The sequence below is a fragment of the Dromiciops gliroides genome, chromosome 3, assembly GCF_019393635.1.
Source record: "Dromiciops gliroides isolate mDroGli1 chromosome 3, mDroGli1.pri, whole genome shotgun sequence".
In the NCBI taxonomy this organism is placed as follows: domain Eukaryota; kingdom Metazoa; phylum Chordata; class Mammalia; order Microbiotheria; family Microbiotheriidae; genus Dromiciops; species Dromiciops gliroides.
In genome coordinates this window covers 281,573,950-281,601,816 of record NC_057863.1, presented here as the reverse complement: position 1 = coordinate 281,601,816, position 27,867 = coordinate 281,573,950, and the positions used below count along the sequence as shown (strand labels likewise).

Here is a 27,867-nt window from a genome sequence, read left to right as displayed (position 1 = left end):
GTCATTGAATTGATTGGAGTTCTTAAGTCTTGCAAAGTAGTTTTTCTTTACAATGTTATGACCATTTTGTTCTCCTGGTTCTACTCACTTCATTCCTCATCAGTTCATACACATTCTTCCCACTTTCTTTGAATTTGTCCCTTTTATCACTTCAGGCAGATCAGTGAGCTATGTGTTCAGCCATTTTCTAATTTATGGACATCCCTTAAGTTTTCAGTTCCTTGCCAGAACAAAAAAATGCTACTAATAATATTTTGGTGTATGTGTTTTTTTCTATAATTTAAAACATTCTCTTTTGATTATGCCTAGTAGTGCTATCAATAGATCAAAGAATATGGAGATAGTAGCAAATTAATTTCCAGAATGTTGGAACAATTCATAATTTCACAAGCATGTCCCTCCTTTCATATCTCTTCCCACAATTTTCATTTTTCTTTTTTATAATTTTTGTAAATCTAATGGGCATAAGATGGAATTCTAATTTGCATTTCTCTTCTTATGATTTACAGCATTTCAAATATGTTTGTGATAGTTTGCTTTTCTTCTTTTGAAAACTGCTTATTCAGATCTTTTGAATCAAAATTGTCTATTTTTATCCCCTGTAATCTTCTCTATTCCTTATTTGATCAATTATTTTCTAATTTGTTTATGATGTGGCCTTTAATAAATCATGCATTCCTTGGAGCTTACTATGGTATATGAAATGAGAGGCTGGTCTAAAACTTAATTTCTGCCAGTCTGCTTTCAAGATTCCCCAGCAATTTTTATCAGATAATGAGTAGTTGAAATTTCTGGGTTCATCAAATTATTTTAATTTGATCCTGTATCATATATTCCTCATATGTCCTACTGGATCAACTTTTCTATTCTTTTATACATGTCAAGTAGTTTTGATTTCTTTTCTTTTTTTTTAGAGGCAATGGGGGTTAAGTGACTTGTCTAGGGTCACACAGCTAGTAAGTGTTACGTGTCTGAGGCCAGCTTTGAACTCAGGTCCTCCTGAATCCAGGGCCAGTGCTCTATCCACTGCACCACCCAGCTGCCCCTAAGTAGTTTTGATGATTACCAATGTAAAGGTATATTCTTTTTTGACTATCTCTAGAAGAATAGAAGCTTTTAAAGGGCAAGGCTAGAGACTGTGAGGTGCAACGGTCAGGTCCTCAGGCGTGACAGGCGTGACTGAATCATTTTATACCTTTTAAAGTAATTTTATATCTTTTAAAGCCATTTTATACCTTTTAAAGATGCTTTTGAGTAATCATCTGTATATAAAAGGCCAGGAAGGTAGCTGAGCAAATAGCTGACAGAATGAACTTGGCCAAGACTGACTCAGTACATTTTCCACAGCTATTCATTTAATAACAACAAAAAAAATTAAACTCTTAGAGTTTAAAAAATTTGGCAAATCTCTCCCCCCTACCACCAGCTGCTTTGTGATTACTGGGCAAATGGCCATTGTCTGGTTATTGGCCTAGCCTTCAGAGATTTGGTAATCATACCAAATGATGGTGATAAATGAGGTATGTGACTGAGGGAACCCAAGACTAAACCAAGACCAGCAGTCAAAAGGAGAGGCTACATATTTCTTATCCTCTTTCTGGTAGGTTATAAACCTTACAGCTGAGGCTCTGATGGAGTAGAACTGGAGACATTTCTGCCAGTCACAGGCTAATGGTCTCTACCTTTTCAGAAAGAACATAAGTAGGGGCAGCTAGGTGGCCCAGTGGATAGAGCACCGGCCCTAGAGTCAGGAGTACCTGACTTCAAATCCGGCCTCAGACATTTGACACTAGCTGTGTGACCTTGGGCAAGTCACTTAAACTCAATTGCCTCAGTTAAAGAAAGAAAGAAAGAAAGAAAGAAAGAAAGAAAGAAAGAAAGAAAGAAAGAAAGAAAGAAAGAAAGAAAGAAAGAAAGAAGGAAGGAAGGAAGGAAAGAAGGAAAGAAAGAAAAAGAAAGAAAGAAAGAAAATAAGTAGAGTCCTCACTGAGCCTAAGGCTAGAGGTGGTGTGCCCATAACAGTGAGCCCAGGGAGTCAGTCAGTCAATAAGCATTTATTAATCGCCTACCATGTACCAGGTACTGTGTTAGATATTTGGAGCCCAAAGAAAGGCAAAAAAGCAGTCCCTGCCCTATAGGAGTTCACCATCAAATGTGTGTGTGTGTGTTTTGGGGGGGTGATCATGTGCAAACAAAAGTGTACACACAAGCTGTATAAAGGATAAATAGGAAATAATCAACAGAAGGAAGTCACTAGAATTAAGAAGGATTGGAAAAAAAACCAACAACATGGGACTTGGAGGAAGCCAAGGAAGCCAAGAGGCAGAAATGAGGAGGGAGAGACTTTCAGGCATGAGAGACAGCCAGTGAAAATGCCCAGAGTGAGAGATAGAGTGTCTTATTTGAGGAACAGCAAGGTGGTCAATGTTACTGGATCAAAGAGTATAGGGAGCATTGTAAAGTGTAATAAGATTAGAAAGGTAGGAGGAGCCTAGGTTATAAAAGACTGAACAACCAACGGAGGCATTTTGTATTTGATCCTGGAGGTACTAGGGAGTCACTGGAGTTTACTGAGTATAGTGGGGAACATGTTGGGCCCCCACTTTAAGAAAATCATTTTGGTAGCTAAATGAAGAATGGACCAAAGTGAGGAAAGATTTGTAGCAGGCAGACCAACCAGCAAGCTCATTCAACAGGACAGGCATGAGATGGTGAGGGTTTGAACTAGGGTGGTGGCAATATCCAAAGAAAGAAAGGGACATATTTGAGAAGTGTCACAAAGGTGAAATGGACAGGTCTTGGCAACAAATTGGGTGTGGAGTCTTAGAGATAATGAGGAAAAAAGGATGACATCTAGGTTGTTAGCCTGGAGGACCGGGAGGATGGTGGTGCCCTTGACAGTAATAGGGAGGTTTATAAGAGGGGAAGATATAGGGGGAAAGATAATAAGTTTGGTGTGGAACATGTTGAGTTTGAGATATCTGTTGGGCATCCAGTTAGAGATGCTTGAAAGACAATTAAAGATGGGAGTCTGGTAGTCAGCAGAGAAGTGAGGGCTGGATAAATAGATATGAGAATCATCAGCACAGATTGTAGACGATCTTCTCAAGAAATTCAGAGGCTTGAGCGATCCAGCAAAAATGTATTCTAAGAGGGACAAACCCAATTGAGTCATCTGTTTGTTAGAAGCTTTAGCCAGTGGGGAGCATGTCCCTAATGGATGCCATGCTGCTCCAGAGTGAGCCTCATGAGGACTCTCAAGGGAAGGGAAGGAAATCATGGTCCGAGTCCCAACTCTTGCCATTTACCAGCTATGTGAATTTCCTTAAGCTTCTTGACTTCTTGAGCATTCAATTTCCTCATCTTTACAATGGTAATTATCATGATAACTGCTTTTCCTGATTCTGAAAGTTGTTCTGAGAATAAAGTGAGACCATATAGGTAAACTGCTTTGCAAACAGCAAGACCCTATAGAAATGTGAGGCATTATTATTGGTATTGGGACAGAGGTGACTTTGGGAGTCCTGGCTGATTTGATCCAGACTGCCTCAATCTTAGCCAAAAGTTCTAAAATTGATGGATCAGATGATTTGAAGAAGGCCATAGACATTATTTAACCTCTTTTCCAGATTAAATTAGATTGTGTTTTCTAGTATCTTGTTCCATCCTCTCCCCACATTCCCCTGCCCTTTTCCCCACAGGGAATATCTAGAAAAGGGATGCTTCATCATAAGAAGCAGCAGACTGTAGGACCATCCCCTTGAGGGCCCCAGGAACAATAGTAATGAAGGTCTGGTTGCAGCAGTTAAGGCCTTGAGTCAACAATTTAAACTTTCTTGGCTTGGTACTGTCAGAGCTTTTAGGGGAAGATGTCCTAAAGCCTTGATATCCTCTCCTCTCAGGGCTTTACAGGAAGCCTTGGCCATACCTTCCCTCTCCAACCCCCACAAAAGGGTGAGGCACATTGCCCTCTCTCCTGATTAACTGTATCTACCATCACACTTGGTACTGGCTGCTCCCCTCATCCCTCAATTGTTTTTGCCTTAGATGAAAATATTCCCAGTTTTCCACCTCAGGGTGTGCTGAGAACTGTTAATCCAGAAGTGATGGGGATTTTTCCTGCATCCCTTGAAACTTCCTCGGTGTTGTTTTTCAGCCTGGTTCAAGCTAGTTTATTGAAGGAAGTGCTGAGTTGTGGAATGTTAATGTGCTATTGTTATGGTCTTGAAAATAGAAGGTTCATCTTATGTCACTTCCTATTGCTTGGAAACTACCTTTGGATAATAAATGGTTTTTTAGCATGTTCTCACAATGAATAGGTACAAAAAACCCCAACCAAACCAAACCAAACAACAACAACAAAAAAACCAACCCAACCCACCATGCCTCCACCTAAAGTCAGATATTGTAAACTTGCATTTCTTAGGATCCTCCAACAATGCTCATCAATAGTGAGTGTAAACTATGCCCCAATGGCTATAGAACTGTTCATACCCTTTGATCCAGCAATATCTCTACTAGGTTTATATCCCAAAGACATCCCCCAAAAGAGGAAAAAGACCTATCTGAACAAAAATCTTTATAGCAGCTCTTTTTGTGGTGCCTAAGAATTGGAAATCAAAGGAATGCCCATCAATTGGGGAATGGCTAAACAAACTGTGGTATATGATAGTGATGGAATATTATTGTGCTATAAGAAATGACAAGCAGGATGACTTCAGAAAGGCTTGGAAAGACTTGTATGAACTGATGTATTGTGAAGTGAGCAGAACCAAGAGACCATTGTACATAGAATAAGGAATGTTGTTTGATGAAGAATTGTGAATGACTTGACTATTCTCAACAAAAGAATGATCCAAGACCATCCCAAAGGACTTTTGATGAAGCATACTATCAACCTCCAAAGAAAGAAATGATATTGATGGATCAGACTGAAGCATGCTATTTTTCACTTTCTTTCATTTTTTTCTTTTAATCAAGTTTTCTTGTACAAAATGACAAATATGGTAATAGTTTACATAATGGTGCATGTATAACCCACATCTGATTGCTTGCCACCTCAGGGAAGGGACAGGGGAAGGAGGGAAGGAGGGAGAAAAATTGGAATCCAAAACTATAAATAAAAATGTTTATTACAAAAAAAAATAGTGAGCATATTTAATTCCCAAGTAATAAGAGCTCACATGAGTTTCCTTTGTCTATGCAGGTGTGTGCTGGAATCCGTTGAAACTGCTCAAGAACACTAATTATTAAATTTCAGTGTGAGCATTTATACTTTGAAAACTGGCAAATACTGCAAATGAGGGATTGATTTATTGTTTTGTTGATCCTCTAGATTTAAGAAAATGATGGGGGAAATATTAATAAATTAAAATTACACTTAAAAGTGTGTTGTTGGGGCAGCTAGGTGGCGCAGTGGATAGAGCCCTGGCCCTAGAGTCAGGAGTACCTGAGTTCAAATCCGGTCAAAGACACTTAACACTTACTAGCTGTGTGACCCTGGACAAGTCACTTAATCCCAATTGCCTCACTAAAAAAAAAAATTAAATTAAAAAAAGTGTGTTGTTGGTAAAAAAAAAAAAATGGAGAGCCAGTTGTTAAACATCTACCAGCACATCCTGTCCTGGGTGGTAGTTGTGATAGAGAGAGATAGGGAGCTGTAAGCAGAGGTAGGGTTTGTAGTCTATTTGCCAGAATCATACAGACAACATGAAATTAGCAGTACTAGGAATTATAAGATCAAATTCTGTTAAATAAGACATATCTGAATTTTGGGAAACTGAGGTTACCTTCAGGTTCCTAATTCCAAAGGAGAGTGCCCTGGGAGGTATAGGACAACCTAATTCTGAATTCTTTTCTTTCTTTCTTTCTTTCTTTCTTTCTTTCTTTCTTTCTTTCTTTCTTTCTTTCTTTCTTTCTTTCTTTCTTTCTTTCTTTCTTTTTTTTTGTGGGACAATGAGGGTTAAGTAACTTGCCCAGGGTCACACAACTAGTAAGTGTCAAGTGTCTGAGGCTGGATTTGAACTCAGGTACTCCTGAATCCAGGGCCAGTGTTTTATCCACTGAACTACCTAGCTGTCCCCTCTGGGTTCTTTTCTGAGATCTACTACTTATTAGCTGTGTGACTTTGGGTAAATTCTTTCATCTCTTTGGGCCTCAATTTTTTTCATCCATAAAGTTGGGAAAATTATATTTGCAGTACCTGCTTCATAAGTTTCCAAAGTATAAATGCTCACACTGAAAATTTAACAATAATTTCTCTTAAGCAGTTTGAGCTGGCTCCAACACACATCTGCATAGGGGAAAGGAAACTCTTGGCAAAGTCTACTTGTTGGAACCTTTTGCTTATCTCACACTGCACTGTGACTCAGAGTTCTTAGCACTATATTCTCCCAACCTTACTCTCTGCTCACCCTGAAACACATAACTGAAATTCTCACTCAACACAGCCATTGCCTCACCTTCCATGCTTTTCTGTTTCTAAAACTCCTGAGCTGACTTGGAACCACCCTGCTATTAGGAGTGACTCAAAATCCATTTCCCTAAGACTCTCCTAATTGATGGAGCTTGATTACTCAAAGCTCCCTAAATTTGTGAGGAGCAGAGTTGGTGAAAGATTAGGAGAAAAGAGATCCTAGTCTTTTTTATTTCCAGTTTGCAGAGAGAAGACAGAGTTCCAGATTCCCTTTAGGTTCCTAAAAGGAAAGAAAACTGTAAGCACCTCAACCATGTCCCTGTCTCTGACCAAGGACACGAGAGATTTGGGGGAATTTCTCCTTGGGTGAGAAATACTCTGATTTCTGTTTGCTTTGACTTGGATAAATGGAGTTATTCACTATATGCTATATGTATACATTATGGAAGTGACATTTGGTGGGAAGGGAGGTAGGCCTTGGATCTAAAGCTTGGGGCGCTCCTTCCCAGTTAAGGGATAATGATCAGAAGCACAATTTAAACCTCCCTAGACTAAAAACATTTGAAGAAGCAAATAGATATAATTCTAACATAGCATTTCCTTTCACTGAGAGCAGCAGAATGACCAGTCTCTATCCCCAGCTTCCTGCTTTCCCTCCTACCAGGAACTGGTCTTCTCTGGAGAAAAGTTGGGTGGGGGCAGCTAGGTGGCTTAGTGGGTAAAGCCCCAGCCTGGATTCAGGAGGACCTTAGTTCAAATCTGGCCTCAGAAACTTGACACTTACTAGCCGTGTGACTCTGGGCAAGTCACTTAACCCCAATTGCCCTGTAAAAATGAAAAAAAAAAAAAAGTTGGGAGATGAAGTAGTAAACTGTATCCCTCAGAACAATTCTGTCTGAGACTGATTTTGTACTGCCTGAGTACAAAATCATGTTCTATTGTATGTAAAAATATAAACAAATTCTTAACTTATGGGCCAGTTTTCCAACTCCTATTCTCTCTCTATATATATATACATATTACATGTATATGTATGTACATATAAATACACATACATGTATACATAGCCATGTATGTGTACACACACACACACTTGCCTCTCCAAGAACCACATCTATACAAGCCCAAGTTTGCACACCTAACACCTACATGGGCAAAAGAGCACACAGCACTTCAGTCAGTCAATAAGGAATAAGTGCCTGCTATGTGACAGGCACTGTGCTAAGTGCTAGGGAAACAAAGAAAGCAAAAGACAGTCCCTGTCCTTGTGAGGAACTCACAACCTAATGTGGGAGATGATAAATAAAGGAAAACAAACTATTTACAGGAAAAATAAAAAATAAGAAACAGAAGAAAGACACTAGAATGATGGAAGATTGGGAAAGGATCTTAGAGAAGGGATTTTAGTTGAAGGAAGCCAGGGAAATCAGTAGGCAGAAGGAGGAAGGAGAGTGTTCCAGGCTTGGGGGACACCAGTGAAGATGCTGAGAGCTGGGAATATCTTGTTTGCTGATATCACTGGATCCCAGAGTATGGGGTGAGTTTGGGGTCGGTAGTCTGGGTAGGTTATGAAGGCCTTTGAAATCCAAACAGATTTTTTTTACTTGATCCTGGAGAAAATAAGGAGCCACTAGGCTTTGATAAAGGGAATGACATGGTCTGTCCTTTAGGAAAATCACTTTGGTGACCGAATGGAAGGTGGGCTGGGGTAGGGAAAGATTCATGTCAGGGAGACCAACCAACAGGCTACTGAAGAAGTCTAGGCATGAGGTGATGAGGAGCTGCCCCAGGGTGGTGGCAGTAACAGAAGAGAAGGGGGCACATTGGAGAGATGTTCCAAAGGTGAAACCTACAGACATTTGGCAACAGTTTGGAAATGGGGAGTGGGCTGAGAAATAGTGAGGCGTTAAGGATCGTTAAGTTCTAAGTCTGGGAGATGGGAAGATGGTGGTGCCCTCATCCATAGTAAGGAGCTTTGGAAGGGGGGAGTGTTAAGGGGAAAAGATAATGAGTTTGGTTTTGGATATCTTGATTTTAAGATGTCTATAGAAGGCATCCTTTGATTGAATCAATGAGAGGTAATTAGATCACTAAATGAAGTAGAATAAAGGGAAAAAATAAGAGGGCCCCAGACAGAAGCCTGTAGTTAGTATAGGCTTAATCTGGATTAATATCATGTAAAGGATTCTGAGAAGGAATGGTCAGATAGGTAGGAGAACCAGGAGAGACCGTTATATATGGGAATCAGGCTAGAGGAATACAGATACAATTTCTGTTCACTTATTTTTGGCAAAAAATTAGATTAAAATTTTTTTTCTAAAAACTTTGGACCATTTTTTTCTGCCTGAAGTTCTGCAGCATTTTGCTTCAAGAATAGCCCATTGTTTTCTGAATGATTATATATAATCAGAGTTTTTAACCTAAATTGCTCTAGGCTTTGAAATATCCAGAATTCAGTTCCATGAGGCACGTTACTTATACTTTTTTAACCTAGAATGAGTTTAAATAGAGATCCTTGTCCCCTACCCCTGCAAACAGCCCAGTTTACAGTTTTAATATGTATAGAAGCAGTTTTTGTGAATAACTTTGAAGGAAAGATTTTTTCTTTCCAGACCTTTTCTTTCTTTCTTTCTTTCTTTCTTTCTTTCTTTCTTTCTTTCTTTCTTTCTTTCTTTCTTTCTTTCTTTCTTTCTTTCTTTCTTTCTTTTTGTACTGATTAATCCTGAGGGCATCTCTTTCTTTCCTCCTTTTCTTATCTAGACTTTTGTACTTGAATGGGTGTTGTCTCAAGCTAGTAGTCTCAGTGGTAGAAAACTCTTTTGATTCTATTTTGACAGTATTTTGTTGTTGTTGTTGTTGTTGTGGTTGTGGTCATTTTTGTCTCAAAAACGGATTTTTTTCTTCCTATTCTGGAAACACATTTTTGTTTGTATTTTTATTCTATTTTCTTTTAATAGGAAGCTAATTCTATTCTTCTTGGTTGTATCCTGGATTGATTGGTTTTTGTTTTGTTTTCCATGTAACTTTTATTTTTGTTTTATTATTTTTTATATACATAATAAGCTTATCCAAAATAATCTGGCTTCATCCTAACCTGGTGTTAACATGAAAATACTGTTATGCAATTGCTGAGTTTATTGATATAGTGAATAGTAAATAGTAAAAAATAATTTAAAAGTCTGAATGCTACTGTCTGAATAATTAATGGCTATATATCAATTGTTGGGGAATTCTTGAAGCCAGAGATCCCACTCCTCCTTATGAATTCTTCCCACCTTAGACTTGAGATCAATAAATCTTGAGGCAAAACTACAAGAGAGAAATTTTACCTAGCTTCAGCTGATGGACAATTGACAAATGGATTGCAACAACAGTGAACCAAGTGACATACACATATATAGGATTTTATACAGCCATGGTGCTGACATTAAATGCTTCAGAGTTCCAGAGACTATCAGGTGAGGCTGTTTAGTAATAGGGACAGGATTTCAGGTTTGGGGAGATGGTATTAACTTTGGGGTCTCAGAAGTTGCCACAGATCAAATCTATTCCAGTAGTTATGGTCTCACCTTTCTATCTCTGTTTCTTTGATTTCTAAGGTTACTTTTTCTGGAGAGAAGATTTCCCCCAAAAACTTTCAGGTTATCTCCTCTACATTGATAGATGAAATAGTCATTGGTACTGTTTTCATGATTTGAATTCATGTCATTTGCTGTATTATTGTATTGCTTTATATACTGATTCCACATCCACTAGAGAAGACCATAAACATATATATATATATACATATATAGCACCTACTACCTAAGTGCTTTACAAATATCTCATTTGATCTTCACTACAGCCCTAGGAAGTAGGTGCTATTATTCTGCCCATTTTACATTTGGAAAAACTGAGTCAAACAGAGGTTAAATGACTTGCCCAAGGCCACACAGCTAGTAAATATCTAAGGCTGTATTTGAACTCAGGTCTTCTGGACTACCAGCCCAGTGTTACATTCATTATACTACCTAGTTGCCTCTAGGCACTAGCCCTCTCTGAGGTCTCTAAACATCCCAGAATAAGTGGCAAATGCTTTCACAATCTTGTTTCTCATTGTTCTTGTTTGTCCTTCCTTCTGACATCTGGGTGATATCATGACTTTGCAGTGAATTGGATTTAAGTGAGAGAGGGCTATGCAAGGTCACCAACCTCATTCTCTCCTCCAGAGCCATTTGGGTCCAGTGGCAAGAGATAGATTAGGAGGACTGGAGAAAGCCCTGCATGTTTAAGGCAATTGGGGTTAAGTGATTGCCCAGGGTTGCGCAGCTAGTAAATATCAGGGCAGATATAAACTCAGGTACTCCCAACTCTTTCCTCTGAGGCACCTAGTTGCCCCTCTTTCACAATGGAGAGACACAGGGAAGCAATCTTCCCATACAAGAGGCTAGAACCTGTCTCTATCTTCCCTCTCTCAGACCTTCAGCATCCCTATTTTCTAACACTGGATCCAAGTCCATTGTTATTTCCACTTCTTTATAATCAAAGAGACTTTATACCTTCCGAGCCTCCAGAGGTACTTTTGTATTGGTTGCTGTGTTTTCTTAGCTTACTGAAATGCCTCACTGTATCTACAACCTCACCAGGGTGAGGATTTTCTCCCATGTGGCAGATCACATCCCATTTTGCTGATGTTTTCCAGCCTGAGGTGAGAGCCCAGGGAAAATCTTACCCACTATGAAGTCTGCATTACCAGAGGTCAAATAGCGAGTAGCCAGATTGAAAGGAAGAATAATTTATGTGTACACTAAGGAAGATGCCTGGGCTAGGAGGAGCTTTGGCCTCTTTTGGGTACAAATTGGGTTTTTAATAGCTTTTTTAGGCCTGCTTGGAGTACAGTTCCAATCAGCAGCATTTAATCAATCAATAAACACTTATTGAGCACTTATTGAGCCAGGCCACTGTGCTAACAAAAAGAACCAAAAGACAGTCCCTGTCCTCAAGAAACTTATAATCTGATGAAAGGAGACAATATGCAAACAAATATCTGCAAAACAAACTACATATAGGATAAATAGGAAACATTCCACAGCAGAATGGAAATGAGGGAAGTATGCAAATCTTAGTATAGAGTTGTGAAAAGTCAGGCTTGCTCCTGTGGGAAATGCATTTCTCTCTCAGGTTAATCTTAATCAGAATCTGTAAGGGCAGGAAATCTCCAAATTGGTGGAAGCCCCTTTTAAAATAGAATAATTCTTGTTCATCCTGTTGTTGCCAATAGGGAGGCAAGTAAAGGACAAACCCTAAGGTTCTGTTTCCTTGGTCTCAGAAGTTACATTATCTGGGGAGACCATGTTTCCCCTAAATTCATCAAGATAGAGTCATTCATTTCTTCTACACCATCTGTGCCTTCCCATCCCCCAAAATTCTTGTTCCTGTCCTCCCCAAAATCTTCTATCCAGAGGTTCTACTCAAGATAATGACAGGTTACCTTTTGTCCTTATGCGGATACCAGTGGGGTTCACAAGCTCTCCATCCCATCTGTTATCCCTCACTTTTGATACATGAACAACCCACCTCCTTATTAAGTCATATATATATACATACATATACATATATATATATATATATATATATATATTTTTTTTTTTTTGCAGGGCAATGAGGGTTAAGTGACTTGCCCAGGGTCACACAGCTAGTTAAGTGTCAAGTGTCTGAGGCTGGATTTGAACTCAGGTCCTCCTGAATCCAGGGCCAGTGCCTTATCCACTGTACCACCTAGCTGCCCCAAGTCCTATATTTTTGACAACTTTTATTCTATTTCTGACATAATTACATCACTGGGTATAAAGCTTCATTGATAATACATTGAAGCCTATTTTTGGCCATCATGCATTCATTTTTTTTGTGGGGCAATGAGGGTTAATTGACTTGCCCAGAGTCACACAGCCCGTGTCAAGTATCTGAGGCAGGATTTGAACTCAGGTCCTCCTGAATCCAGGGCTGGTGCTTTATCCACTGCGCCACCTAGCTGCCCCCCATCTTGCATTTTTATAGTGCTTTTATAGTAACCCACAATGTGAATTCTTCCAAGACTATAATATTCCATGTTTCATAATGTCACTGGAAGTGTATTGTATTAAAATGGTATTTAGGGAGAAGCTTAGGGTCATTAAATGAACGATTTTATTGTACTGTTTTAGAAATGCTTGTTTTGTTCCATTAATCAAAAATAAAATAAATAAAGAAAAAAAGAACTATCCAATTCTCAAAACTCAAGCATACCTCTAATTCAGATATGGGTCTAGTTTGTTATCAATCTACAGTGTCTGTCCAATATATATGTACTTATAGATCAGCTTTATGGGTTGCCCATCTAAAAGAATACCATACGAAACCTTTTTTACCTGCTTGTTTTTTCCTGTGTGTATGAGTGAGGCCAAGTATTTGAGCGAGTAAGGATCTCATTTAGGAGTCTCTAACTCTCAAGGTCTGATAAAAATCATTATGTCGTTTGCAAACAAGAGCATCTGGGTTTCCCATTTCCATCAAGAGTTCTGAGTGGGAATTTTCCATGTTCCTGGTGTTAGGGATTTCCTCAACCTAAAGGTCTTAAGGTTCTCCTATAAGTAATTCCTCCTAGCTTTGTCCATTTGACTGGAGGTCAATAAATCCAGAAGTAAGAGTAGAAGATAAAAAGTTTAATTAGCATCTGCTGACTTACAATTGAAAGGTGGATAATAAGGCATTGAACCAAGGGAGATAGATACACATATATAGGATTTTACACAGCCTTAAGGCTGACATTAAATGCAGCAAAGCTCCGGAGACTATCAGGTGAGGCAGCTCATCCATTTTCCTTATTTGAGAGGTTGAGTAATAGAGACAGGATGTCAGGTGATTTGGGGGAGACCTTATAAACCTTGGGGCCTCAGGAGTTGCCAAAGACCAAATTTGTTCCAGTGGGTATGTTTTTTGTGTAATTAATCTCATCAGAATCTACTGGTGGGGCTGAAGACCTCTAAGAGGGTGGAAGTCTCCTTCAAGATAAAAATCACTAAGACCCATTCTGCCCTGTCTCTTTAAACAAGCTCTATTTCTTGGCTTGCTAACATTACTTTTTTTCTGGGGAGATGCTTCCCTAAAACTCATGTGATGTATTAAAAGTTTGAGAGACGTAGTTTCTGAGTAATTAATAATTGTATTAATCATGCTAGCATATGATTAATAAAAGGGGTCAGTGATACTCTTTTGTTTGTTGGTTGGTTTTTTGTGGGGCAATGAGGGTTAAGTGACTTGCCCAGGGTCACACAGCTAGTGTATCAAGTGTCTGAGGCTGGATTTGAACTCAGGTTCTCCTGAATCCAGGGCTGGTGCTTTATCCACTGCGCCACCTAGCTGCCCCCAGTGATACTCCTGAATGCCAAAAATCCCTTATGGAACCCACCAACACTTATATGCCACTGGAAAAGTAGATATTCCTGAGGGTGGCAATTAACTCTGATTAGTTAACCAGTAATGAGAAGAATGAATATTATGAGAGAATATAATATAAAGAACATAAATATAAGGAGTAAATATGAGAGGTGGGCCTATTCTAATGTTAGAAGGGCTGGGGTGGGTGGTGGGAAATGTGTCTTTGATAAAGTCATTTACTTCCAAACCACCCACAGCTTTGGGCAATCTAACTAAAGAATTTATCCCCACCCAAACCTGAATAAGACACAGTGGGCTTTCTCCACCTGGGTGGGATCTGAACAAGATTGAGGAGAAAATGAATCCAATCTCATTATCAGCAATGTCTTTCCTATGCTGTCTTGTCTAATAGAGAATAAGGTTTCACAAAGGGATAAATCCTGTGATCCTCAATATTAGCAATTAGTTATTTAATAATCATTTCTCTCATTTACAATTTATTTTCTCCACAGCGGTGAGCAACTGGGAATAGCATATGTCTGTTGTGTGCCTTGCTTGACATTAATAATAATAGTCACTGAAGAGTTACCTCTGTTATTCAATCATTCAAGAAATCTTAGATGATTTTAATACATGCACCTTTTTGGGAAGAAGGCTTTCAAGGTAGCATTTTGCTCTTTGGAATCATATTAAAAAAAAATGCCAGGAGGGGGCAGCTAGGCAGCACAGTGGATAAAGCACCAACCCTGGAGTCAGGAGGACCTGATTTCAAATCCAGCCTCAGACACTTGACACTTACTAGCTGTGTGACCCTGGGCAAGTCACTTAACCCTCAGTGCCCCACCAAAAAAATAAAATGCCAGGAACAGGCATATAATGTATATTGTATGCCAGGAAAACCTGTTTTTTTTTTTTTCAGAACTAGTCTCTGTCTGACAAGCTATATATGCTGTAGACCTGCCCTCACTATCCCCTCAACCTTACTTCTCCTTCCTAATATCCCCTCCATTCTGTCATGTTCCTTTTCAGAACCCACTATATCAGAGATCTTTTATGTCAGAAATCTTCCCAGTTACAAAATTCCAGATTCCTAAAAGAATGTATGCACCTTTTCTCCACCCCCATCAGAGGTGGGAAACCAGATAGATGCACCTCTTTATAGAAATCCTTGCCACTTTTCAGTTTTATGGAGGTGTCTTTGTCCCAGAGCCGCCCAGACCCACAAGATGCCCTTTATGCATGGAGTGAAGGCTGGCTCAGGAGCACAAGCAGCATCCCTCAAGATTATTACGGGCTTCCTCTTCCCATTAGGGCATGAAGGTCATCATGTCTAAAACTCCCTGTCTATATCTTTTCCCTGACCTGTTATTAGTACTAGCTGTGTGTGCGTGCATGCGCACATGCAGCAGGGTGAGTAGGCTGCCCTAGTTTGGAGGTATTAACAGCAGCCCCAGCTTGGGGGATGCATCCGGTCCCTGGGAGATTCACCCTTCCCCTGATGCTCCTGCCTTTCATTGGGTTCCCTTGCATGTTCTCAGTTGTCACATAGCTTTCTCTTCACTATGCCCAATAAAAGGGGCTATTGCATCTGGCTTTTCTATAAAGCCCTCCCTCTAAGACCCAGCAGCAATAGTTAATAAACAATAAGCATGGTGGAATCTTGTAGTCTTTTAGACACTTGATTGTAAAGACTTGGTCTACTGTGGAATATTTGCAAAAGCCTATTTGTGTTTTTTTTTTCTTATGCCTCTATTGAGGCTAACTGATATGCTGTTGTTGAGTCATTTTTCAATCATGTTCCACTCTCTGTGAAACCATTTGGGGTTTTCTTGGCAAAGAGTGGTTTGCCATTTTCTTCTCCTGTTCATCTTACAAATGAGGAAACTGAGGAAAACAGAATTAAGTGCTAGTGTCTGAGGCCAGATTTGAACTCACAAGGGTGGGCCTTCCTGATTTCAGGCCCAGTGCTTTATCCCCTATGCCACCCAGCTGCCTGACTTCAATATTATTTTATTTTCTATAGTGCAAAAATAGACATATGGGCCATTAACTTTTTTCTTGATCACAAAGGTGATCATAGCTATCATTTTTCACCCAAGTATTTAGTATCTGTTCCTCTCTCAGATATTTTGAGAATAGATTCCCTCAACATCCTTGTACTTATTATGTTACCTCCATCACAGACCTGGGTAGGTGCTCTCTGACCCCTACAGGAACATAGATCTACATCTGAAAGGGAGGGACTTTAGAGGCCACCTAATCCAACTCTCTCTTTTTACACATAAGGAAATAGGCCCAAAGAGACTTGCCCAGGGTCACAGAAGTATTAAGAATACTGTGTGTTTATTTGACTTAGTCTAGTTGTTCTTCAAGGGCAGATAGATGGCTCAGTAGATAGAGGGCCTGGCCTGGAGTCAGGAAGACATCTTCCTGAGTTCAAATCTCACCTCAAGACATTTACAAGTTGTGTAACTCCGGGCAATTTACTTAACCCTGTTTGCCTCAGTTTCCATATTTGTAAAATGAGCTGGGAAGTATCTTTACCAAGAAAACCCCAAATGGGGTTACGAAGGGTCAGAAATGACTGAACAACAACCACAACTGCTCTTCCCATTATTGCTTTTGTTAATGCCACTCCTGGCCTATTTCCTTGCCATGCTGCCCACACTCATCTTGTCCCATTGCTACCTTGGACTTCAACCCTGGTTTCCCAGCTTCTGATAAGGAAACTTTTGACTTATCTTTCCAGGAAAAAGAAATTCATGCCATTTTCTACTGTCTCTAAATCTTGCTGCCATTCATGTACTCCAAATTACTTTTCAAGCTTCCCTTTATGTGTTATCTTCCTTCATTAGATTGAAAGCTCTTTGAGGGTAGGAGATGTCTTGCTTGCTTCTATTTATATCCCCAACACTTAGCACAGTGCCTGGCACCTGATTATCTCTCCATCTCTCCATCCATCCATCCATCCATCCATCCATCCATCCATCCATCCATCCATCCATCCATCCATCCATCCATCCATCCATCCATCCATCCGTCCATCCATCCATCCATCTACCTATCTGTCTGTCTATTTATCTGTCTCCACCTACCTACCTACTTCCCCACACAGTGCACTGGAGATTGTGATGTTAGAATCCAAATGTGGAAGCTATATTGTCTTCAATAAAGAAAATATTTTATTATAGTTTTTCCCCATTTTTCATCTGTTGGTTGCCTTCCTTCTAGGTTTATCTTTTAAATGTTCTTTTGATGTCCTTGCTTAAATGTGTCCCCTGGTGAGCTTTTTGTAAATGTCTCTTTTCCTTCATTGCTCTTCAGTCTTTATGAGGAGATATTAATCTACCACTATGCTCCAAAATATTTTATAAGTTGTTTTATAGTTTAAACCATTTTCCTTCTTTCTGCCCCAATTTTAGCTGCATTGACTTTGTGCTAAAACTTTTTAATTTCATATAATCAAAATTATCTATTTTGTCTCCTATGAACCTCTCTATGTCTTGCTTGGTCATGAACTCTTCCCTTATCTATAGATCTGACAGGTAATTCCTTCTATGATCCATCAATTTTCTAATGATATCATCCTTTATGACTAAATTATGTACCCATTTTGAGTTATCTTACTATATGGTGTGAAATGTTGTTCTATGCCTTATTTCTGCCAGTCTACTTTTCAGTTTCCACAGCAGTTTTTGTCAAACAGTAAGTTCTTGCCCCAATAGCTTGGATTTTGGGGTTTCTCAAACACTAGGTTATTGTGCTCATTTACTCCTGCATATTGTATACATAGTCTGTCCACTGATCAAACACTATATTCCTTACCCAGCTCCAAATTGTTTTGACAATAACAGCTTTTCAGTACAATTTGAGATCCTGAATTGCTAGGCCTCCTTCCTTCCCATTCTTTTTTTCATTATTTCCCTTGATATGCTGGACTTTTTGTTCCTCCAGCTCCATTTCTCCCTGTGCTTTGTTGTTGTTGTTGTTTTTTAAATATATATTGGTCTGTATTTTGTCAAAAGCTTTTTCTGCAACTATTTAAAAAATCATTATTTTTTGTTGTTTTTGTTTATCAATATGATGAATTATACTTAGAGTTTTCCTAATATTGAACCAGTTCTGAATTTCTCGTATAAATTCAGACTGGTCATAGTGTATGATCTTTGTAATATATTTCTATAATCTCCTTGTAAGCATTTTATTGAAAATATTTGTATTAATATTCATTAGGGAAATTGACCTATACTTTTCTTTTTCTGTTTTGAACCTCTCTGGTTTAGTTATCAAAACCATATCTGTGTCACAGAATGAGTTTGATAAGACTCCCTCTTTATCTATTTTTTTCCAAATAATTTGGTCGTATTAGAATTAATTGTTTTAAAATGTTTGGTAGAATTTGTTTTTAAATCCTTCTGTTCCTAGGGGTTTTTTTTAGAAAGTTTTTTAATGGCTTTTTCAATTTGTTTTTTTCTAAGACAAAGTTATTTAAATATTCTATTTCCTGTTGTGTTAATATGGACAATTTATATTCTTGTAAATAGTCAATCAATCAATAAACATTTATTAAGTGCTACTATGTGCACTGTGGTAAGTGTGGGGGATACAAAAAGAGGCAAATGCCAAAGAACCAAACAATTTTTTGAACCAACCAGTGATTTAGTCAACAAATTGTTTAATATGGTGATTAAGTATGTGGCAAAATGGCATTCTCACTTCTTGGAGACAAAACAAGTGAGTGAATTTTTCTTTTTCTTTTTTACGGTTTTGGGTGAAATCAGTGCAAGAACATAAGCACAATCAAAGTCTTTTGCCATTCAGTAGCGGTAGCTTGTGCTTCATACTGGGGCCAGGGGTCAATAATTAGCCTTTATGACAACTATTTGGGTGCCAATAATATATAAATTTTAATAGATGTGTTTTGCCTTAGTTATGCTTAATTTTTAATGACAAGCAATAACAATCATTGTCAATTGGGAGCTACAATGTAACAGAGGAACAAATTTTCCCAATTAGTAGAAGTTACCCTATTAGCCACACAATTATTCACTCCTTCACATTCTTCCTTTCCTTAACTAAAGGAAATATTGGATCATTTAAATTCTAAACCACAGCTCTGCAAATTATATTTAAACACATGAGCCTCACAAAATCAAAAGACAGTCATTTTAATTTGTTATTTTGCTATTCAAAAACAGGTTAAATTATTAAGGTTGGTTTGGGTTTTTAAAAGTATTTTGTTTTGTTTTTTCCCATGCAGTTGTGGAAAATCAGTCCAAAGTAATGTCCAGATGAAAGGACGTCACCTCCTAACTCTAAAAGATTTTACAGGAGAAGAAATCAAGTATTTGCTCTGGCTATCAGCAGATCTGAAGTACAGAATAAAACAGAAAGGAGAGGTATGTAAAGCTTTCAACTTACTGATAATCACACTACTTAATGGCAGCCTACCCAGTAAACCCCGGGAATCCAATTTCCTCTACTATATAGCCAAGGAATGAAACCATACAGATAACGTGATTGGTTATGGACATATGAATACAATGTGGGCACCAAAATGAGTGGCTTGATGATAAATTACAGGATTTCATTTCGGTGGAATATCCAAGTTCATTTTTAGAAACTGGATCAGAACCCAAGGAAATCATTCATGGTGAAACATTTTATTTTTCTTCCACTAGCTCTCCTCTTTCATGTCCCCCTGCATCTTACCAAATGAAAAGGACTATCCATTTCCTTCATTCTCCAGGTTTCAGTTTCAGATTGTATATACACATGTGTATCTATTACTACACATACACACACACATACACACACTTCAGCAATCTCAAGGTAAATTCTTTGCCTGAAATCCTCCAGTAAGGGGTAACCCACTATCTCAGGAGGCTGTCTACTCCATTTCAGTATAGCTCAAACTGTTTAGAATGCATTCTTTCCATCAAACCTAAATTTACCTTCTTGCCACTGTTAGGGCTAAAATTCTAGCTAGTCTGTCTAAAATATCTAATAAGTGGTCGCCAATAAATTATAAGCTTTAGCAAGAGTTAGACTTTTAAGCATTTATTAAGAATAAGAATTTGGCGAAGAGAAAGAGAAAGGCCTAGCTTCATCTATATATTAAAGGGAGAAAGCATCCCTAGCTCCCTTCTCTGCCAGAGTCCACACGAAAGAGAGTCAGAGTGCCCACAGATCCACCCATGTGGATCTTTTAAATATCATAAGAAGCACCTATCTAAAACCAAAAGTAAACCTCATGTGCAATGGGGATACATTAGATCCTTTTCCAATAAATATGAGAGTAAAGCAATGATATACATTTTGTTCGTTAATATTTTATATGGTTCTAGAAATGATAGCAGTAATAATAAAAGATAAATAAATTAAAGGTATAAAGATATGGAAAGAGGAGATAAAACTATCCCTATTTATTCCATATACTTATAAAATCCTATAGAATTAGCAAGCATTTTTTTTTTTGTGAGGCAATTGAGGTTAAGTGACTTGCCTAGGGTCACACAGCTAGTAATTGTTAAGTGTCTGAGGTCGGATTTGAACTCAGGTCCTCCTGAATCCAGGGTCTGTGCTCTATCCACTGTGCCATCTAGCTGCCCCCCAGCAAGCATTCTTATGGAGATAATTAATAGTTTCTGTAAAGTTACAGGCTATAAAATAAACCCTAAAATTAGACACACTTCTAAATAATAACAAAACCCCAGGCCATCGCTTGCTTTGGCCTGGCGGGACCCGGGGAGAGCCGGATTGGTGGCCCGGGAACCGGCTGCCCGGGGAGTCTGGGAAGCCCGGGACGGCGTGGAGGGGCCGCTGGCGCCCGGCAGTGGGGACATCTCCCTGCACAACTTAAGCGTGAGGCTGTGGGAGCAGCTCATCCACTTCCACGTGATGCGGCTGACGGATTCGCTCTTCCTGTGGGTGGGCGCTACGCTACCCCTCGCCATGGCCATGTGCAACCGTTCGATTCCATTCCAGTGTCCACTTCCCTTCTTGGAGATACCTCTGACACGACCTCCAACTGCCTTGCTCAGAGACTAGCCAGGAAGACCAAAAAACAGGTGTTTGTCAGCTACAATCTTCAAAACACAGACAGCAACTTCACACTGCTCATAGAAAACAGGATCAAGGAAGAAATGGAGGCTTTCTCGGAAAAGTTTTAGCTCTAAAAAGAGCGGCAGTATGTGGTGATTTGTAATTTATGTACATTAAACTGAATAAATGGAGTGCATTTCACAGTAAAAAAAAAAAAATAACAAAACCCCAGAAGAAATAATGGAAAAGGAAATTCCCATTCCAAATAACTAAAATATGCATGAAATATCTGGGAATAGAGCTACCAAAAAGCACACAAAAGACTTGCATAGATAAAATTACAAAGTTCTCCTTAAAAATAAAAAATAAAAACAACTTGAATAGCCAAAGGAATGTTCAATGTTCATAACTGGGTCTTGCCAATATAATAAAAAAGACAATACAATCAAAATTAATTTGCACTTTTAATGCTTTACCAACTGAATTATCAAGGGGACACTTTATAGAATTTGATTTTTAAAACGAATAATTCATTTTGGAATAACAAAAGATCTAAAATATTAAAGGAATGAAAAGAGGTAAGGACAAAGCATTTCTAGATTTCAAGCTATATCAGAAAACAGCAGTCATTAAAACCATCTGATACTGGTTAAAAAGTAGAGAGACTGATCAATGGACCAGACTAGATGAGGGAGAATCAGAAACAATTGAACTCAGTAACTCAGTTTCTGATAAGTAAAAACACTAAATGTCAGAGTTGGAAGGAACCTTGGCAGTCATCTAGTCCAATTAATACACTCTAAAATCCCCACTACATTTATGAAGTAGTTATTATTATTGCTATTGTTACATTTTGATATCATTTATACATACGATTAATTCAGAAGAAAGCTGAAAAAAAGGCCAGTATTGCCAAATGTATTCAAACCAAAAGAGGAGGCAATAGGAAGACATAGAAATGAGTGTTTAACTATTTTCTTTATTTAGAATTTGCATAGCTCTTTTTGTTTGAAAAGCATTTTAGGCATTCTTTATACAGAACTCTGACTTAGTCAATAGTCAGGGTTTTCTGACTTGGAATCTCAGGAGTCCTAATTACTCCATGGAGAGATTTCAGGAACTTGGATGGGGCAGGGTGAGGGATGGTGGAGAGGAAATCACATCTTTATTTTCACTAACCTCTAAGTAAAATTTAGCATTTCCTTCAATTATGAACGTAGGTAACAAACATTCTGAAAAGGGACCTGTAGGCTCCATCAGACCGTCAAAGCTTCCACGACACCAAAAAAGTTAAGAATCCCTAGTCTAAATAATAGCAAAGGCACTATCTATTCCAAGCCTAATTAATTCCAAGTGTTTGAAACATTAAAAAAAAAAAAAGGAGGGTCCTTGGCTTAAAAAAAGTTTAATGGCAATATATGTTGCCATTAAACAATATATATATATATATATATATATGTGTGTGTGTGTGTGTGTGTGTGTGTGTGTATACATATATGTATGTATGTATATGTGTGTGTATAGAAAGACAGAAATAGAGAGAGAGGAGAGAGAGTATTCACTCCTAAATCTTTTAATCCAAGTTTCAGAGACCAGAAGCTGAGGAAACTTCTGTGGGCTGGGTTTTTCTTGTGTTGTTGTTTGTTCTTCATTCTGAAAGTGGACCATGACACCTGGGTGATATCATGACATGCATTGAACTAGATTTAGGTGAGGGAGGACTGTGCAAAGTCATCAACTTTCACTCTCTCCTTCAGAACCATTTGGGTCAAGTAGAAAGATATATTATCAGGACTGGAGATGGCCCTAGGTATTAAGGCAATTGGGGTTAAGTGACTTGCCCAGAGTCACACAGCTAGTAAATGTCTGAGGTGAGATTTGAACTCTTGTTCTGCTAACTTCAGGACCAGTGCTCTATCCTTTGCATCACCTAGCTGCCCGGTTTCTCTTGTAAGACAAGAAACAAGGAAAACCTTGACAATTGTTGGCATTGACACCCTATCCTTTTTATAAGTGGCAGATTGGTAGAATAACTTGTACTTTTGGGCAGTCTTCCCTAGCAAAGATCTTAATAGGGAAAATAAAGGAAAAAAAGAAAAAAGAGAGAAGAAAAAAAAAAAGAAAAAGCAGAGGCTTTTGCTAGATTATCTATCCACAAGACAGGAAGGAGGAGGAGTCCGTCCTTTCTCCCAAGCAGTTCTTTCCAAACACATGTAAACAAGCCCTTTCCCATCCCAAGTTAAGGTTTATATAAAGTTTATCTGAAACTTTGTAGTTTAGACATTGACATAAGTAAGAGTCTGAGCTTGTTTCCTGAGCTATGGAGAAGGCTGACAAGTGATAAAATGTCTGTCCGTTAAATCATATTACCTCTTTAGGACAGCTCTAGGAGGGGATATCAATAGGATAGGCGGGGCTATGTCCTCATCCTTGATAAAATGTAAATTGTCATTGGAATATTAATAAAAAATAGAATGATTTTTTAATCCTTAAGGCTAGCCTGGAAAAATGAGTAAAATTCCTTCAAGAGGCTGAGAATTGGCGGGGGTGTGTGTGTGGGGTAAACTGTGCAGAGTGGAGAGGGTGCCGCTGCCCCTTTATCTACCACTTCTGCTATAAGATGTGAAATCATTTTAAAACTATTTCTCAATATTTTGGAATATTATGAAGGGAGAATAAGCAGAATTAGTATTACTCACTTAAAGATTGCTCACTTTGACTCCTTCAATCTATAAAGCACTATGTTTAAAATACAGCGGATACTTTTGTAATTCACTTGTTATCATCGGTTTTCAGTATTTGCCTTTGTTACAAGGGAAATCCCTCAGCATGATTTTTGAGAAAAGAAGCACAAGGACAAGATTGTCGACAGAAACAGGTGAGTCTCATTGCAAATATTCTCTAAGTCTCCACATGGGAAACACACATCATTATTCTAAGAAAGTAGTAGAAATGTTTGTGTCCCCATTCCACTTTGGGGGAAGGATTGGTGCAAGGACCATTCTCAGCACAGCGTTTTTGGTTGGAGATGAATGTCACAGGGCTATCCATTCTTCAAAGAAGATCATACCTGCTCACAATGCTCCACATTGTTTCTTCTTTGTCAATAGAAGCATCCAAGCCTTCTGTCATACATAGTTAACCAACTACTAATTCAGGATTTTTGCCTTATAATGTACGGCTATGACAGATAAGGTCATGTTAGTCTTCTGCTCAAGATCCTTCAATGGTTCCCTATTACTTACAGACAAAGTCCAATCTCTTTAGACTGACATTTAAAGCCTGCCACAGTTTGTTACCAAACTATCTTTCCAGAAATATTTTACCTTATTCCACAGCATCTGAGTCATAACTAGCATGGAGCCATCAGGGCTTACCCCAGGGTATGGAACTTAGAGGGTACTGGATGTAAAATCTGCAGATATGCTTCCCTGACCACCAGCTGTCTGACTTTCCAGGTGGTAGCTTTGAGCAGTGAAACACTTCTTCCTCCATATAGATGGGAAATTAAGAAGGCATAGGTAGCAACATTATGAGTTTTTTCTCCCATTCTCCTTCCATTCCCTACAACCAGCCAACATTTCCTTCCTCCCAACCACACTCCCTTCTGTCCCAGAAGTTATAAGTCTTTTAGTAGTTTAACCTCATGGTGTCCTGAAGGTGTGCTTCTATTCCCTGGAAGCCCCAGCTGCACCCTAGGTGAACATCTCCCACAACATGCCTTGACCCATGTACAAATGACCTACTTACAACTCTGTTCACCATATCCTGTAAACCCTAGCCAAATGCCAGTTAAACATTCCCCATGTCCTCACTATCCTCACCTCCATTAATCAAGCAAGCAAACATTCATTAATTATATGCCAGGCACTGTGCTAGGGCTTCTATTTCTGCCTACCTATCTTTTTCAGAACCTGGTCAAATACCACCTCTTCAATAAGCCTTCCCAGATTCCTCCAGTCAGAAATTAACCTTTCCTTACTTGGTTGTCACATAGTACATGGTTGTTTTTTCCCTCTCATATATTTGTTATGCTTTATTTTGCATGATGTTTATTTCTGTATGTCTATATCTTCTACTAGGTTATAAGCAATTTGATGGAGGAAGTCATATCTTCTTTTTGGGGGGGTGGTAAGGCAATTGGGATCAAGTGACTTGCCCAGGGTCACCCAGCTAGTAAGTGTCAAGTGTTTGAGGCTAGATTTGAACTTGGGTCCTCCTGATTCCAGGGCCAGTGCTCTATCCACTGTGCCACCTAGCTGCCCCAGTCATATCTTCTTATCTAACATTTCTGTCCCAGAAATTAGCAAAATTTACAGTGTTTGGTACATACTAAACATTTAATAAATATTTGCTGAATTGAAATAAATATGTATTTAATCATCACAATCAGTCATAGGGTCTTGGGTTAAAAGCTGGAAGGGACTTTGAGAGTTGGGAGCCTTTCATTTTTGTCTTTGCATCAGCAGGAACTGTAGGAGGTACTTACTAAACTGAAGGATTGATCTATTCCAATCTCATCACTTTACAGACTCAGAAACTGAGGCACAGAGAAATTTGATGACTTTTTAAGGTCAAATAGATAAAGTAGAGCAAAGGTAAGATTGGAACCAGGATCATCTGGCCTCAAGTCCAAAATTTTTACTATTGTACCAAACCCCCAAGTTATACTTGGCACTTCATAGAAAAATTTAGATGGATAATACTCTCAATGAGTTATGTCTTAATGAACCTCTAAGCTTGGTTTTGAAACATCTTGGGTATCTCTAATTATCAAGGCTTGTCAATGCAGCTCTCAAAACAAAATCATTTCCAGTTCCTTTGGGGGGGGATTGAAATATGCCAAATATTATCACTTAAATATGCCAACTATTCAAATATTACCATTTTGGCAAACAGTTCAGAGGGAGTTAGGAAATAAATCACCCCCCAAAAAAGTTTTTTGACTAATTTTAATTGCTAACTCCTCACCTATGTTACAGAGACAGCATTATAAGGATTTTAAATGGCTAAGTGCTTTGAGTTTCTTGGAACAAAATCTGTTTAGGATGGCTTGTTAATATCTTATGTTGAAAAAATATTATCTCCAAATTCGGTGGTCATTTGATTGGAAGAGTCCATTAGAATTAAAGCTCTGGCCCTAATACATGTTGAATGGGCTCACTGTCCAAATTCATTAATCAATCATTCTCTGGGGGAAAATGGTTCAATTATGAACCATTTATTTCACTAAAAAAAGAATGTTGTGGGGGCAGCTAGGTGGCACAGCGGATAGAGCACAGGCCCTGGAGTCAGGAGTACCTGAGTTCAAATCTGGCCTCAGACACTTGAAACTTACTAGCTGTGTGACCCTGGGCAAGTCGCTTAACCCCAATTTCCTCACCAAAAAAAAAGAATGTTGTTATGAAATCTTTTCTTCAACCTAGAAGCCAGATTAATTGGATAGCATTAGAAATGTATTGGAGAAATTATTGAATTTATTTAGTGAAGGAACACAAAATGGTATTTTTGGAGGAGCAATTCATCTCCTTCAAATAAAGAAATTTGAGGGAGGAAGACAGCATTAAAGGAAAGAGATGATGGGCTGACATTGACAGAGTTAGGAAATTTAAGAGAAGAAACATGTGGAGTTTAGGGAGAAGATGGTAATTCAATTTGCATTTGAAATGACTTTAGGACCTTCAAATGAAAATATCTAGCACAAATAAGTGTAAAATTAAGACTGAGACTAAAAAGACAGATTATCAGACTATCTGTACGATGGTGAGAGAAGAAGCTATATGAATCAATAACCTTTGGAATATAGTAGAGAGAGTGAAAATGGCCAACACTGTGGATGGATACAGAGAGGTATTTGACATAGTCCCTTGTCCTCAAGACATGTTCATGGTCAATCAAATTTTATTTTATAATACCTATCACTTCTCTGCAGACTCTATAGGTTATTTGATTATAGATTTATTCTGAATTATATCAGGAATTTCATTGTATAGAACTTTCCAGTCTTTAGCATACATGGTACGACCAAAATCTAGAATGTGACCCCTCTGATTAATATTACTGATTTAGTCCATTTTATTAACAAATTCAATTTTAAGGGCCACATTAACTACATACCTGGGTAAGGAAGGAGCCTAGTAGGGGTGATTGTTGATTCACTGTCGGTAAGTCTGCTATTTATTACCTGTATGACACTGAGAAGTCATTTAATTCCACAGGGATTCACTTTCCTCTTCTATAAAATGAATGGCTTTATTCCCTTCCTAACTCCCTTGATAATCTTTATGAACTATCCTAGTCCTAAACGTGTTATATTATGAATTTAGTTACTATTTTTAAATGGTCTTCAAAATTTGTTTTTGTACCTGTCCTCCCTACTGCCTCCCCCCAAAACAAAACAAATCAGAGATGGACAGGAAAAACATAGCACCAGTTTATTTGTTCCCCAAACAAGCAGGCATGATCATGTGGAAACTCCTTCCAAAGAAGCTCTGACACCTTTTTTTTTTGGTCAAGGTATATAAACAGGGTTTTATCAGTTTCATCAGCATAACACAACTCAGCTTAAAAGCAAACACTATGACAAGAATGTATAAAATACAAATCGTTTTAACATTTTCAGGTATAACAAGAACGTTTGAAATGCCTATCAGTTTGATAATTCAACTTAAAGCAACCACTCTGGTAAGATTATATGATTCAAAAAGGGGTTTGTCAAGAACAGGGATGCCTAGATATTTTTTACATGATAGGGATTTACCAATCTGGGGAAAGAAGTGAGTAGATAATACATTTTGATTTCATTAATCCAGGTAGCTCCATGAAATCCAGGTGGCCCATACATTCATGGTAATAATGGTAATTTACTAATTGGTAATTTAGCAGCTAGATGACTCAGTGGGTAGAGGTCTGGAGTCAGAAAAACCTAAATTTAAATCTGGGTTCAGACACTTACTAACCATGTGACCTTGGGCAAGTCACTTAACCTCTTTACTCAGGAAGCAAGTAGGCAG

At 38.5% G+C, this 27,867-nt stretch overlaps 1 protein-coding gene and 1 pseudogene across 1 annotated transcript in view; both read left to right on the top strand.

The window, feature by feature from the left end:
- Window positions 1–27,867, top strand: part of OTC (ornithine transcarbamylase) — an 80,221-nt gene that overhangs the window by 5,059 nt on the left and 47,295 nt on the right. Inside the window, exons 2-3 of the mRNA XM_043997604.1 lie at window positions 19,071–19,209; window positions 23,651–23,732. Coding sequence (XP_043853539.1) covers window positions 19,071–19,209; window positions 23,651–23,732 — 221 coding nt within the window. The remainder of the gene's footprint in view (window positions 1–19,070; window positions 19,210–23,650; window positions 23,733–27,867) is intronic.
- On the top strand, window positions 20,519–21,254 carry LOC122746072 (annotated as a pseudogene).